The sequence below is a fragment of the Microtus oregoni genome, unplaced genomic scaffold (assembly GCF_018167655.1).
Source record: "Microtus oregoni isolate MIOR12 unplaced genomic scaffold, Mior012 000019F_ref0000042, whole genome shotgun sequence".
In the NCBI taxonomy this organism is placed as follows: domain Eukaryota; kingdom Metazoa; phylum Chordata; class Mammalia; order Rodentia; family Cricetidae; genus Microtus; species Microtus oregoni.
Window position 1 is genome coordinate 29610617 of NW_024543078.1, and position 16525 is coordinate 29627141.

Genomic DNA, 16525 nt, shown 5'->3' on the forward strand with positions numbered 1-16525 from the left:
CTCTGCAGGCCCCTGCCAGCAGGGAGTGAAGAGCTGCAGCTGCAGCGATACACAGATATTTGACCTCAACAACCACCATACACAACATTATAAAAAAGTGTATTAGAAAGGACACGAAACAATATTGCATATTAATATCTGGTCACACTTATTCACGGGGAGTGTTGTAGCACCAGATGTGTGTGTGCTTCTTGCTTGTTGATGCCCGTACATCTCAAGTCTAATTGTGGCTCACTTTAAGGTAAAAAAAAAAAAAAAGACATAGAAAAACATGGATGTTAAAAGTGGGAGATCTGGGATTTAGAGTGTATCCATTCTTATTGCTGGAACCGAAGAAGAGAGGAATAGATGACACATCATGATATGTCTACATAAACCCAGTTCATCTCAAGTTTGTTTTTGGCAAGATGATGTTACAAGAGTCACAACGCACTCAAGAACAAACAAAAGAAGAAGAGAGCACAAAATAAGACACAGGCATAAAACAAAGCCCCCATCTCCATGATGAGTGCCTCTGCTTCTCAATAAAGGCTCTAACATTTTATTATGTGGTCGATTCTAAACTGGAAACAGAATGTGCTGGTATCTGAAGCCAGTGGTGCAGGGACAATGCAATGGTAACACAGCGATGCTCCTGACTCTTGTCAGGACACACACACACTAAGGTATGAAGCACAGAAGGGACCTGGGACAGGAAGCTGCGGTAACAGGGAGGAGATGGAATGAGAAATGGTGACTTAGCTGTCACTAACAGGTCAGCCTGCTCTTAGGAACCCTCCTGCCTCTGGCAGCTACTCTTAAAAGACAACACGAGGGCGTGGAATCTCGGCACACTTCATCACACAGCGAAACCGAAGGTATACATCATACAGCAGAACAAACCACAGAACAAAAAGTGAGGTCATGCAAAACCCTACTTTACCAACTAAAGAAAAACATCATCAATGTTTGATACAGAATATAGCCACCTTCAAACATAATTTAATTACTTGTGGACATAATATGAAACCTTATCTTAAATACAATAGTTTCAAAAAATGCTGTTACAATATAAAACCACAACAAAAGGTGTGCAAATAGACATATCATCTAAAAAAAAAAAAGGCAGTGAGAGCAAGGGGCGAAGCATTCTAGAAAACAGCTCCTGAAGCCACTATTTACAATTTTGCTTTAACCTCTGAACGCCAGTGCCAGGGGTAGAGGTGAGGGTTGGAGCCATCTCCCTTGGACCAGCTGACCCTGAGGCTCTCCTGGATAAGGACAAGAGTGAACAGGAGCTGCCAACAAACTGGAGGCTTTGAAGGCTGTCACTGGACTATATGAATTTGGGTAAGGCCAGCCTTTCTCCATAACTGCATATTGAACAAAAGTTGCTCACAGCTCTGGTTCCTCAAATTCTTACTGTAAATCATTATAGTCGCAATTTTATTTTTACTTTCAAAACGCCACATTGTTCTGGAAGCAGAGAAATCCACACTTAAGAGTGCTACGTCCGCGAACTTCATCCTTGCAACTGAACTCAGAAGCATTTGAGGAAGTGCATTCTCAAATGCGCATACGGAATTCATCCACTTCCCAAAGAAAGAGTGCAGCTGGAGGCTGCTGACTGGAAAAGGCTTCAGGTGCTTCTTATTTGTGGAAACTTTCCCACACTTTCCACCGGCTTAGAATTTAGATCAGTGGTGTGCCCCCAGGGAACACCTGGGAGACAGGTTTGGGTATCAGCTAGGATGCTACTGGCATCTACTGGGCAGTGACGAGGGATCCTGCTAGGTAAGCTACAATTCATAGAACAGTCTCCACCAGCGATGACAAGCCCCCTGCATCTGGAGGGCTCTGACTAAGAATGCTTGCTTTAACCCAAGTGCTGCTATAGACAATCTCCCTTCCAGTTCTTTGGAATCCCCTCAGAGAGCTTCATTGAGGTGGTGAAGGGTCATGACCCTAATACTGACTCTTAAGAGAGGCCTGTCCTGTTGAGAACCTCCAGCTACCTAACTTGGTTTCAGTGTGGCATCCCTGTCTTGGTTTGGCTGGACCACATCTCACCTCTACCACCTTACCTGCCTCTTTTCTGTGATATCTGATGGGCATTTCTCTCTGGGAACCCGAACTGGTCACACCGTGGCCCCAGACATTCCAATATCCTAATACCTGGTCAAGGATGCATGGTTCCTGTCCTGTTTATGTGAAAACACGTGGTACCTGGTGTTTATACTGAAGAGTTTCAGACCATCTAGAATTTTTGTTTAACAGCAAGAATATTCTGTGCTTCAGCCACTGAGATGCCGGGCTCATATATTTCCTAAAAATGGTCATTCTGAATAATGGTTTTATAGGCTTTCAAACAAAAATAACACACGGTGTGAGCAGAAAAAGATGGTTATCAGACTGAGACAGCCAGGTCCATGACTATAATCAGAACAGGAATCCGCTGAAATGAAGAAATGGGGTTGGACTTCCCAGACAGTTCAGGGAAGAACAGACGCCCAGACAAAAGCTTTGGCTTCGGAGGGATCTTACAGTGTGAGAAGTTTAAAGGAAGGTCTCAGTTTTGGGACTGGGGTCTAAAATGCAGTGATGAGCTTCGGGAAGAGGGCTACTCCAAAAATGCCCACAGGAGTGCTGAGCTCATCTCACTGGGCAACAAGCCCCCAGAGGCTGGGTGTGATCTGGCCAATGAAGAGGAGTCTACAAGGCTCTCCAATCCCCTTCCCTTCTTGCCCAGATGAATCCTAGACACTTGTCCAGACGCCATGTTCCAATTCATTATGTGACTTACTTAATAGCATCTTTGAAAGATCAACCTTCTGCCCTGGTCTCTTCCATACAGGCTGTGTCCTTGCTCCTCCCCAGCTGCCTTTGATCTATCTGGTCTTGCGGCTCACCTGTGGAGCTCCCTGAGATGGCCCCACCCCAGTGACTATGATGTTTTGGGGAGATTTGGAGAATCCATGGGGCATAAACTTTGCTTAGGGAAAGGTTCTCTTTGCTCCTTCTTGGATAATTCTCTTATTCAATTCGCTGAAAATTCAGGCTCTGTTGGGTGGTGGTGGTGTGGGTCAGAAAGCCACTGGTCAAGGGAAATCTCAGCTGGCAGTCAACAAAACTGTCTAGAAGGGTGGATGTTCTGAATGCTCCCGATGCAATGCAATCCTGTCTCTAACATTAAAAACTTGTCTTCTAACACAAATCAAATCCCAAACAACCAACTTAAAGGAACAAATGCTACCTGCAAATCCACACCCAACATTGTCCGCTGTGGGTCCAGCTGCCAGGAGGGAGGCATAGGCAGCTATCTTTGTGCTTCTGTGGGGCCTGGCCCGGTTTAGTTCAGGTGGTAGCGATGCTCCCCCCGTGTGATATGGGATGAGAACTCGTACCTGTCCTGGCTGTGATAACCACACATGTTACACTCAAAAGGATCCCGGAAGCCATGGCAGCCCATGTGGATGGTGTACATGACGTGATCCAGGAAGAGCACGCGGCAGTGTTCGCACTTGTACACCTTAAGCTGCTCGCCACTCGTGCTGACCACGCGGAAGGCATCCTGCGAGTTCTCTGAGGCCGCCCTCAGCACCTCATAGGCTCGCTGCTCCTCCTTGAGGGCCAGCCCGTTGCGCACATGCGGGGTGATGTGGTTGGTCAGGTAGATGAGGCCACTGCGCTGCTCCTCAGCGTTGCTCTCGGTGTCCGTGGAGTCTTGGCAGCTGTTGCTCGGGGAGGCCTCCCGCTCCGAAGACACAGACTTGGCCTTGGACAGCAGCAGCAAGTTCTCCACGGCGCTATCCTGCGCCGAGTGGTTGGGCCGTGGGGGGCCGTCTGCGGGGGGCTTGTGCAGCTGGTACATGGAGTTGATGACGGGCACCACCTCGGAGCTTCCGGGAGGTGTCTGCACCAGCGGGCGCAGGGACTCAGCCCCCAGGTAGGTGATGGCGTTGTTGATGGCTTCGTCCATCACGTGAGATGTCATCATCCCATCCTTCTCATAACTGGCACTGTCATAGGGCATGTCTGACAGACACTTGTCTCCTGTGGGAAGTAGGTGACCATTAGTAAATCTATACCCAGGAGACTGGAAGGTGTCCCAGTGTGACAGCAGACAGGAGACATTTGCCCAGGCACAGGAGGGAAAAAGAGAACAGCCTGTTCAGGGTCTTACTACGGGCTAAAAGTTTTGAGAAATCCTGCTTACCTATGAAGAGGGAGACTAAAGATTGTCCATGTCAGCTTAAACTGTGCATGTTTCACAAGGCTAAACCTCATCTTTCATTAAGTAAGGTGAAATTAACACTATTATATTGACTTTAAATATTTTAAAAGTTTTCTAAATGCATATTATTTAATTTATCCCCAAATTGTTTAATTAAAATACACAGCCATGAATTAATTCATGTAATAAATTTAAGATACCATATTACATTTATTACTTTAATCTAGAAAAACACATCCTTAAAACATGATTACATATCCCTTATAATAAACTAAATATTTCTTATAAATATTTCAGAAGTGGATGGACTCTAATGAACGATGAAAGGAGAATGAATACATTAACATAATTGGATGCACCCTCTCTTCAGAGTTAGCAGCGGTGAATTATCTCAGCAGAAATCGGAAGTGGGAAACAGAGCTGGAAGGCAGGCACCATTCACTTACTGTTTACGGGTGGGCCTAATACTAAAGATGGATGGAACTGAGAAATCAGTAGTGACTTGTTATGGAGTATTTGTTGAACCATGTAAAGATGTGTTGAACTATGTAAACGTGTTGCTTTTGTTTATGCTGTATTTGTTTAATTATGTAAAGATGCGTTGTTGTTTTAGATTGTCAGATGATAGGTCTAATAAGAAGCTCAATGGCCAGTAGTTAGGCAAAGGAAGGATAGACAGGCTTGGCAAGCAGAGAGAAAAGGGGAGCCAGCTGGGTCCAGTCAGCCAGACACAGAGGAAGCAAAAAGCAGGATGAACAGTATATAGACGACATAAGCAAGCCTTGGAGCAGCAATAGCTTACTAGAAATGGGTCAATTTAAGTTAAAACTAGCTAGAAGCAAGTCTAAGCGAAGACTGAACATTTATAATTGATAATGTCTTCATGTCTTTATTTGGAAGCTGTTTGGTGGCCCAAAGAAAATCCCAACTACAAATAGTACCCAACATGGGGCACAAATTTCTACACAGGGCCTGAGAAAGCTGGTAAGAAAAACAGCGTGGTTTCCTAGTAGCCTGGCTCATAGCATACACAGGTGAAGCTCTGCCACACAGCAAGCACCTGAGCAGCTGGCATGTCGTTAAGCAGAAACAAGCTAAGTAAAAATGCCTGCCATATTGTGGGCACCGACTTCCTAGAGCTGGGGTGATTAAACGCAACCCCTGATTAAATTCAGCTCTTGGCCAGGTCTATGGGGCATCAAGTTTGGCTCTCACAGACCCAAGCAGGGTGGATCCAGCGCCAGTGCAAAGTTGTGCAGCGAGTTTAAAGTTTGGTTTACACGTTCAGAGAACACTACAGGTACACAGTAAAGCAGGTCCAGAATGAAAAAAGCCTCTAAATAGGTTACAGTGTGTTTAAAAATGTACATAGGGGCTTAAGAAAGAAAAGGAGTATTGACAGTCATAGTAAAAAATAGTTTAAAAAATAGTCTTAAAAAAAGAGAGTAAAGTAATATAAAGTGGAAAAGAGCCACACAAAGATGGGAATACACAGAGAATCTGGATCCCATATGGTGTTGTGCTAACTTTGAATTTTTTGGAACAGCGATGAGCAAACAAGAGCTGCTGAGAGACATTGTGCTGTACAAAGGACTGCTGAATTAAACCAGCCTGGACACTTTAGGTATGTCTTAACTTTAAAATGGAATTTAGAAAGTATATTGCATTGGGAAAGAGGTTATCTTTCTGTTTCCTTAGGAAATGAAAGGTTGTGGATTTCTTCAAAGTTAACAGAGATCATGTTTGATGAGAAAAGATTCTGAAAATTTTGACTACAGACATAAAGAAATAAACCAAGGAAAAATACAAGACAGATAATATATATGCTGATCCCTGTGCAAGGGAACAGTTCTGAAACTGGACAACAAATATTATAACTAGTTTTTCTAGAACTTGATCATTGTCTCAATTTTCTCAGAGTTGCCTCCAGACAATAGGAAACAGCCTAGACAACACAACACCCACATTCCCAAGAGGTGGGGTGAGTGGTTTTTGGTCATTTGGTGGGTTTTGGATGTTTGCCATCATTTAGGGGGCATATAAGAATATAGGATAATAAAGCAACTATTAACCTCAAATATTTTATAATGGTATGAATTTTGGTGTATTTATAAAAATTTAAAGTTATTTTCTGTAATATTGTATGTATGTTTCTACTCTTGTTTGGGGTGTTGTGCTTATGCAGCTCACTAAAAAATGTAATATACAATTAAGAAATGTAGGTTAGTAGTTAGTCATCTATAATAATCAAACTTGTAGCTATATTAGGTATGTTTTAAAGGTTAAACAGATATATTTTAGATAGATGATCTTCAAATACTTCAGAGACCTGCAGAATATGGCATTTAAGAAGTTTAATAACCTAAGGCCTTTCATGACAGTGAGACATATCTTCTCCTTGCAGCACCAATCTATTTCATAAAAAGACAATGGGCATTGAAGAACCTCCATATCGAGTTGGTTTTTATTATGGCAAAGCTAGACATTTGGGCAAGAAATTGTTCTTGCCTCAACAGTTTAATGTTTTAATGTTTAAACTGGACATGCAGGTTACAAAGGAAAGTGACTTCAGAACGTTGTCAAGACAAAGCAGGACAGGCCTTCAAAACTGTCTTATGGAAAAGTCTACCAGACATTCTAGGCTGAAGATGGATGCCCAAATTTTGCAGAGGAACCTTGGGTGACTGCCCAGACAGCCACATATCTCTGTTGTTTTTATATTTTTAGAATTTGCTTGCGCTGCACTTCCTGTTTACTCAGGTAATAGCATATCCTATTAAGTTGAAGACTAGATAGTTATAGTTGTTTCCCTTAGTTAAGATAGACGGTAAATTAGGCATAGAGATTTTGACTCATCAAGATAGGATAGATAATAGAAGATTTCTTTGAATATGCCAAATACAAAAGGACTGGATTTTGTAAATGTAATTTTGACTTAATAACTGTCCTTATTGTTTATAGTTTTTCTATGTTAAAATCTTTCCTTTTATTTAGATGAAAGGGGGAAATGTTGTAGAATATTTGTGTTACTTTATTTTTGCTGCATTTGTTTAACTATGTAAAGATGTGTTGCATTTGTGTTAGTTAAATAAAATTAAGCTGGACTCAGAGGAGCAGTGTTAGCAACTAGTGGACAGAAAGTAGCACGGAGGAGTATAGTGTGAGTATTTTAATTGGGGAAGTGTGGAAGGAGAGAGGTTCCAGGGACACCAGCAAAGAGAGAAAGCTAGCCAGTTTCTATTCTAACTCTCCGAGCTTGTAGGTCTTCACGGTAGCCTTTGAATCTCGAGTTTTATTAGAATGATAGAGATTTAGTTAAAGCTACCTTTAGTGGCAGCAATAGAGCCATTGTCTGGGGGGAACTATATGAACTCTGCTACAGTCTGGACCTCAGATGCCTTCAAAGGCCCAAGTTTTTAGGAATTGTCCAACCTGTGGTTCATAAACCAGATGTATCCCAGGATAGCTATGAATGTGTCTGAGCCAATTTGTAGATATGCTGTTGGGAGTTTCTGGACTCTTTAGGGAGGACTTATATTTTGGGGACTATATTCTCAAAGGGGATACTGGACCCTGACCTCCATATATTCCTTTCTTGCTTCATAGCCACATGCAAATATTTCTGGTCTATGATCTCCTTATGTTTCCTTGCCACAGCCCCAGCACAACAGGCCCAGTCTTGGGGAGGAACCCTCCAAAGCTGCAAATAAAATTCCTTTTTATAAGTTGAACATCTCAGATGTTCTCCTGTAGTGAGGGAAACTGAGCCAACGCAAACTTCTTTCCCTAGACCCAGTGGGAAATAAGACTAGATTTGGTTTCAGGTAATTAGTTTTGGAGCAAATGTTTTGATAATGAAATAAAATGAATTTCTTTAAAGATTTATCTTATATCCAGACTGTGGTGGCATAAGCCTTTAATTCTGGGATGCAAGAGACAGAGGCAGGCAGGGCGGTGGTGGTGCACACCTTTAATCCCAGCACTTGGGAGGAAGAGGCAGGCTGATCTCTGTGAGTTTGAGGCCAGCCTAGTCTACAGGGTGAGTTCCAGAGTAGCGAGGACTACACAGAGAAACCCTGTCTCAAAAAACCAAAAAAAGAAAAAAAAAGTTTTTCTTCTAAATGTTAAGTTTAACATGAAATCACGACTCTGACAGCAAAGACATTCATTAAAGCAATTGTTTATATTCCTATCGGCAGGATTAGCCATGTGTGTGCCTTCTCAGCCATGGTAAATGAGGCAGCCCACAGAACCAGATGCCCTGTTTACATTTCCCCTCCCACTCCGCCTCTTTCATCTTCAGTGCATCTGTCTTGACTAAAAGGAAAGCCAGTGCGACAGTCCCTGTCCTTGGACGCCCACAGCTAGCACGAGACAGGCACAGTAGTGATGTCAGACTCCATCCGCACCTGAGAAATCCCATGAGCACAGGAAGGCTTGCTGCCGGTGTCACACAAGCATCTCATCTCAGATGAGGCAGATGCATGTGTGGGCTTCTGTGTCCCATGGCTGGGGACAGCAGCAGTGAAGGTGCTGAGGACAGAAGGGCCTGGAGCTTTGGTGGGACAATGCTAAGGTCTGGGGGCCAGAGCTCTCGGAGCATAGGAAGTGTCCAAGTCGAAGCCAGGATCACATCCTGGAACCTTAGACTAAACTAAGTTTCTTTACATAAAAAGGAGACCGTCTGAAGGGTCTGAAGACAGTGATCTACTCAGGCACAGAGAGAAGACAGACCAAAGAGGCACAAAGATGAAGGACTGCTCACAGTCAGGCTGGACCTGACAGCAGCCGATGAAGGTGATGGCAGAAGATGATCCCAGCGTGTTTCACACCGACATTGAGGTCGTCACCCCACCCCAACTCTTTATTTACAGTAGGACAAACTAGTCCACAATTCATTAATCTACCCACAATCCTTGAAAAAAAAATCAGTGGTCATTAAATAGTAGTCTGGGATTGTCTACCTGCGAGACTCCTAGCAGTGGGAATGCCCATCCCTGATGCTTGGCAGGTTCTTGAGAACCCATTCCTCACACTGGGTTGCCGTAGTCAGCCACAATATAAAGGGAGGAACTTAGTCCCACCCCAACTTGATATGCCATGCTTTGTTGACACCCATGGGAGGCCTACTCCTTTCTGAACAGAAACCGAGGAGGGGTAGATGGGTAGGAACAGGGCGGAGGTAGTGGGGGGAAGGGAATAGGAGAAGAGGGAAGGGAAACTTCAGCTGGGATGTAAAATAAATGAATAAATTTAATTAATAAAAAATAGTAGCCAAGGAATATACTCTCCATGGCTCAGGATCTTTCTTTACATTGCGTTTCTTTGTGTCTTACTGCATGTGCATCACATGACTACTTGTCTTCATTGGCTCCCATCGACCTGTGTCAGAAGCAACACGTACCCCGATAAGAGCACAGAATGAGCCTCAGATGATAGAAAACAAACTTGTATACGTCCAGTTACATCTTCTTAGAGACTGGACAGGACAAAATCCCTGTGTAGAGACAATGAACGGTTTTCTCTCTCCATTATGGGGGAAGTAAATAGGTAGTATTCTTAAATTACATAGCATTCTTAAAACCAAAGATTGCTTTTCCTGTAAATTTTGTTTTTAAAATCAAGGTGCTAAGCTATCTAGTTACACAGCCAGAAGGAACTCATTCACGCCGCACTCATGTCTCACTGGCTGCCAAAGCCTAGCGATGGAGGAGGGTGTGGGCCCGGTGCCCAGTTCTGCTCGCCGGCGATGTGTGTTCTCTCACCAAAGGTGGTGCTTTCCTGTTTCTCCCCAGAGTCGTGGTTCTGTGGTTTTCTAAGCAACCATTGAAGCCTGCTGTTTCAAGAACTTAGTTTCAACAACAAGTGGGTGTTGCAAAGAAAGCAACATACATTGTAGATGGGCATGAAGTGATAAATTACCCATAGAATTTCTCTACCCATATGTGAAAATTAAAAGCTACAAAAGTCCTCAGTGCCTCAGTGAAACCTGTTATGGGTCTGTCTGTCTATCTATCTATCTATCTATCTATCTATCTATCTATCTATCTATCTTCTACTTATCCTTACTTTATATTCATCTATCTATGGCCAAGGAAAGACCAGTCCTTGAATGAGACACAAGACAAAGCTTTGGGTAATATCACTTTGAGAAACAGGTGGGATCAATCACATTTCCAGAACCCCCCACACCCTCACGCTGACAGAAAAACAGCTGAACAGACTTAATTGTTTTTTTCCCCCTTTTCTGATCACAGAGCTGAAAGTTCTGCCGGCAGGAAGCACATGGCATCAGTGACCTTAGCATGCGGGCTGGCTCCCCTGCATGGAAGCAAAGGCCTTGAGGAGCTGCACTTCAGGGTCAGGGAAGCCCTGAGATGTCCCCTGTGGAGACAGGAGGCACCATCTGCTGGTTTAGAGCTCTAACCAAATGTGAGGAATGAGAGAGAGCTCTCAAAAGGGAACGTTTTAAAACAAAAGCTGCACTTTGCCTCACCTGAACTCCCCCAACACCATCCTTGGCATTCTTTCAGGATTTAAAAAAGTCATATTTCTCATAGGAAAAAGTCTCAGATACAATGGGAAGAACATTGAAATGTCAATCAAGCCCCATCAGACCAAATGGAATGAGCAGGATAAAAAGAAATGTCATGGTTACAGTGAAAATATTTTTTGGCGAGAAAGGAATTAAGACAAACCAGTAAGTCCATCCTAGGGGAAAAAGAAACTTAACTCCAGGAAGAGAAGAAATGCGGCATAATTACTTCATGACATAGAGTGAATTTTTTTTAAGTTTTAGCTATTTTAATTTTTGGAATATGCAAGCAGTCAAATTCAGAAAATATTCAAAGTCAATACTAAAAAAAAAAAACCCAACAGGATATGGGAAGAGTTCAGATCTCAGGAAACAAAATGAGATCCAATCCAATAAACACTTAATATATGCATTAGAAATAGCAAACATCAGGAAAAAATGACGAGGAACTGGATTTCTGACAGTGCAGGGAAATATGAAATAATAGTGAATAAACTCAAAAATAACAAAACGCTAACAGACATGGGAGACAATTTTTCCAACTTATGAAAAGCCAGCACTGTGCAGTAGAGAGCACACTAGGCAGAACAAAGGGTATTTATGCAAGGGAATGTTTCCACAAGGCAGGAAAAGAAAAAGAAAGGAAACTCCCAGGTGAAAAGGCAAAGGTTCATCCAGCCTGTAGAACACTAGAATGCTTCTGACTTCTGGGTTAAAAAGCACATTCAAAGAAAAAAACCAGTCTGGATTCAGCCATCCCAACACCACCCCACAAACAATGCTATAGGCAATGAGGCATGATCTATCACTCTCGGGGAAGGAAGAGTGGTCCAAGGGAACACCCTCCTGAGGATGCTCCTCTGGCACAAAGGTGACAGGTGAACACCCTCAAACTCAAAGCAACGGTGGGAATGGGATGTCGACACAAGGATGCTTGAACGTAAAGTCTACTCAATGAAGGGATTAATCAAAATACACAGAGAGGATGCTAAGACGCCTGGGTCTGACTCTTCAACCTGCTAAAATGTAGAGGGGTGACTATCTACACTATATTAAGAATAATGATTACCGAATAGAATGTGGATACTGTAGAGATACACAATGCAAGACCAAAGTCAATAAAAATGACTCATGAGAAAATACTTTTATTCTAAGGGTAATTCTTTTTAGAAAGCAGAATCCCCTCTGGAAGTAAATAGTTATTTGAGGACTGGCCACCCTCTTAACGTTTAAGACATGTTTAATACTTTGTGGCCGCTTGAACGTACTTTCTAGCAAGGCATGGGAAGAGGTAAACATAACAAACCGATACATCCCACCCCCCAGGAAAAGCTAGAAAAGTTGGAATCTTTCTGAGGGGGCATCTTTGGAAACTTCAAAAGACATTTACTTCCCATCTCTATATTGTAATCCACCTCTATATTGTAATTCATCTTACCTGCTGAAAAATATATGGCAGAAAGATATTTACAATGATGCTCATTTAATTTAGTTATGGGAATGCCTGGATGTTTGATTTGGTTCACTGAAAACCATCAAATATTTCTATCAAAATTCTTATTAGCTATCTATCATCTTAGTAACATAATAATATATTATCCCAAATGTGGAGAGGAGCCTCCGAGGGCCACCTGTTTCTGTTTTAGAGATGGAGAAACTGAGACAGTGGAAGCCATCACACAGCAGCGAGAGGGAGGCAGGCATGTGAGAGCAGAAAGAGGCACTGGGTAGGGCATGAACTGCCAATCACCTCTGGGGAACACCAACCGAACACAGCTGCTGGGAGCTCTTCCTTGCACACTCCACTTCTGCTCTCCTGGTCCTTCTGTTCCCACAATGCCACTTCCTCCTGCGTTTAACCTCTCCCCTGGAGAGAGCTGTCTCAGCTCAGCCTTGCTTCACCGGTTTTGCTGCTCGCTCTCACCCAGAAGCGTGTGAATCAAGACAATGCCCATTCACCCGGGACAGTCATGGTCAGATTGCAGATGCTCCATTTGGCTGGACATCTCCCAAAACTTTAGGGCACCGTATACGGTCATTACTAAAACACGGGGCATTCTTCAGGTTCCTAATCAAAAAAAAGGAAGTCCACACCCTGCCTCCTGAGGTCAGGAGCTCTTCACAACCCCTGAACACACTTGCTGATCCTCTCTGCCAGTCTGTCTGAGCAGTCCGTCAGACTCTCTCCACGAGTCCAGTTCTTGGTGCACTCCACAGGGGGAAGACAGGGACCCTGCACCTGAGACTGCCTAAAGTCTCAGCCATCCAGCAACTGACTGCTTGACCAAGATTCCCCCTTCTCTGATCAGGAAATGGGGTCTCCTACTTTCTTTTGGTCCAGAAGCTCCCACTTGCACAGTCAAGTCCATAAATAATATCTGCAATAAGTGGTTTCTGTTTTGTCTTGAAGGTCTTTCTTCCCCTTCTTCCTCCCAACCTCTATGCCATGAGAAACCTCTATTTAACCAATAGATAAAATTGGAGTCCTATTTATATTTGGAAGAGGAAAAGTGTTGCCTGAGAACCTGACCCTCAACCGTATACTAATTATAATCAACCCCTAAATGATGTCCCTAAACCTGAGGACAAACTTTGCTGGGAGAGGGGATGTCGTCCTCTAGCAATTCTAGCTGCAGTACCCCTTCACTAGAACTTCTGAGGGGTCATTCTCTGTTCAGTTCCTATTAACCCTCACTGCCCTTTGAGGGCAGCGTTACACAACCTCCTGGGAAAACCTGAATTGAAGCTCCAGGAGGACTGATCTAACTGCTATATTAGTGGCCGTAGAAACATCATACCAAGGGCTCTAATTCCTGGTGAGAGCTCTTTCAATTTCAAGAAAATTATTAGAAAAAAACTTCAATATTTAGGAAATACTAACTTTATCACTTTCTTTTCAAAAAAGTAAGATTTTTTTCTTTTCTTCTACTTTCAAATAATTTTCATTTGAGTCTAGAACACGCACATAGTTGTATGTTAAGAGACAGCAAACATTTAACTCTTACCAAGAAATTTCTGAGGCATAGAGCTCTTACGTTTGGCGACGTTGCTTGCCAGTCTGTCCAGAACAAGGGACCTCTCTGCTCCTATCTTGCACAGGTCTTCGGCCATCTCACTGTGGTTAGTTTCCTCCTTAATGACTAAAGCCAAAGACAGTTAGAAAGGCTGGTTTAGACACGCTTGCACTTCAAGATGCTGCCATACCCTGTGCCAATGTTACATTCTGAAAATGCCAACAAGAGCCTACGTCTCATCTTCCAGTCCCCTGGCAGATCCAGCCACTAGCCACCTGCAACCAGCCACCTGCTAACACCCCTTCCTCTGCCTGTTCAACCCCACAACAAGCTGCTTGTCCACGATCCAAGACGGAACCACAGAGAATTAACTATGTCACTTTGGAGGGCCCATTGTCAAGATTACCTTAACCAACTCTCACAACAACCGTTAGAAGCAAATATCATCAGGTCCAGAAATGATCAAAGGATCTGAAGTCACACTGTATAGGGAAGAGTCCCTGACCACACAGTAAATTCCTAATCATCACACAGCAGTTACACAGGGTAGGAAGCCTAGCAGTCATAAAGGAAAATGTGGAAATATGAACTAGTTTCATCTATTTCCTTTTTCTTTCTTTTTTTAAAAAAAGGTTTTCCCACCTATTTATTATGTATACAGTGTACTGCCTGCATGTATACTTTCATGCCAGAAGAGGGCGCAAGATCTCATTACAGATGGTTGTGAGCCACCATGTGGTTGCTGGGAATTGAACTCTGCACCTCTGGAAGAGGTGCTCTAAACTTCTGAGTCATCTCTCCAGCCCCCAGCTCCTTTTCTTTACTAACTCTCCCTATTGGTAAGTGAAGATCCAAGCCTGTCTCCTGCACAGTCTCACCTAGCTGACTTCTGGTTTGCATGGCAGGGATTTCTAAAATATAATTCCTTCATTCCCCTGAAATGTCCTTAAATGTTTTCCTATTGTTTAAGGAGCCGAAAATGTAAAGTGATCAGCTTTCACTTTTGAATCAGCTCTTCCAACACTGTTTCTGTCTTGTGCATTTTCCTTCTGAGACATATCATGTTGATTGACCATAGCTTTATCCAGTTCTATGCTGATTTATGTCCATGTTCTTCAAAGAGTTCCTTGAGGCATGGCTACATTTTCATGTAACTCTAGTCTTGCCAATCTTCTCATTTATTTTTTTTTCAGATAGATTTTTATAATAAGTTAGACTACCAAATGTAGTGATATTTCATTTGTACTTTAATAAATAGAGCTTGCCTGAAGATCAGAGAATAAAACAGCCCCACTGCTCAGCCTTACAGACAAGGCAGTGGTGCACACACCTTTAATCCCAGCCCTAGAGAGGAATATAAAATGGAAGAAGACAAGTCTCAGACACAGTCTCATTTTGAGATTCCTGGAAGTAGGACCGCCATTTCGGACTGAGGTAGAGGTAAGAGCCAGGCGGCTGGCTGTTTTGCTTTTCTGACCTTCAGGTTGAACCCCAATATCTGTCTTTGGGTTTTTATTGATCATGCTACAACCAAATGTTAACAAGATGCATAAGACAATTTTGTGTGAAAAGCATGCCTAGATTTGGGAGGGTATTTGCTGATGGACCAACCTTGTTTCCCTCTTCCACCTCATACATTTCTTCCTTGCCTGGGATGAGCACGTAGCTTTCTGACCCTTACTCTATACTCTGCATGACGACAGGATTCTTATGTATTTTATATCTTTACTGCTATTGTGAATGCCACTTTAAAACCTGCATTTCTAGTCCAAGACTACTGCGGCATATTCCTTTTCACAGTGGATTATAAGTGTGTCTTGTTAAATAGTTCAACATTCAGCCCACACGCTGATTAACCAGAGTAACTAAAGAAAGTCATAAAACCCAATTCTAGAAGTCATTCATATGTGTGCTCCATCAAACCAATACGCTCATTTGCATGTCCTTCTCTGTGTACCGGGCTCAGCCACCAGCCCAGGTTCCCTATCCCTCAGGTGAGACCATACCACACCTCTGAACCCAACACTTTTTCTATGTCTTTTGTGCATGTGAGGCCCAGGAGAAGGTTCTTTTTCCGATGAAGATATTAACAAAGTGAAACAGGTGACCTCAACCATTTTGCTAAGGAAACTTTGTTCAGGAAAACAAAGCTTTTCTACCATCTCCTGAGTCAGGCAGTTTTTACTTAATGGACTCAAGTAAATAGGTCTGGGGAGTTAATGAGGTGACCTGAGGGACATGGAGGGTCACGGGGAGAGAGAGAGAGAGAGAGAGAGAGAGAGAGAGAGAGAGAGAGAGAGAGAGAGAGAAACAAGAATGTACAGGTTTACTGGCAGGACTTACACTAAAGTTCAATGCCAAGTTTCTTAACCCAGCACTCACTGCATGTCTACAAGGGAGGTGTTGGGTGTGGGAGGGGAAATAAACATGGCTTTGGCGGTCTCAGCTTAGCTCACATGTTGGAGTCCTGGGCTCTAGGGTGACCCAAGTAAGAGGTGCTGGAACCCTTGAGGGTGGAGTCTTGGGGGAGGTCTTTAAGTCATTGGGGTATGTTCTCAAAGAGGAACAAGGGTGCCTAGCCTTTTCTTTCTCTCGTTCTCCCTGACTCGTGAGACTCCCCCCCAGACCCTCCCCCAAAGCAGGGGATTTCAGTGTACCCATGCTTCCTGCATGGCATGCTCAAAGCAATGTGGCTGACCAACCAAGGGCTGAAGTCCTCAACATTTTAGGGAGAACTGCATTGCAGTGATGGAAAGCTGACTG

The 16525-nt window shown here is 43.3% G+C and overlaps 1 protein-coding gene across 5 annotated transcripts in view; it reads right to left on the reverse strand.

The window, feature by feature from the left end:
* Positions 1-901: 901 nt before the first annotated feature.
* The window catches only part of Ikzf1 (IKAROS family zinc finger 1), a 91131-nt gene continuing 75507 nt past the window's right edge, over positions 902-16525 (reverse strand). For 4 of the 5 annotated variants that reach the window (XM_041669951.1, XM_041669952.1, XM_041669950.1 and 1 more), the window contains one exon: positions 902-4032. In XM_041669951.1, coding sequence (XP_041525885.1) covers positions 3329-4032 — 704 coding nt within the window. In that variant the 3' untranslated portion in view covers positions 902-3328. Of the gene's footprint in view, positions 4033-13753; positions 13889-16525 lie in introns of all 5 variants that reach the window. The other variant, XM_041669954.1, reaches the window with a different exon arrangement.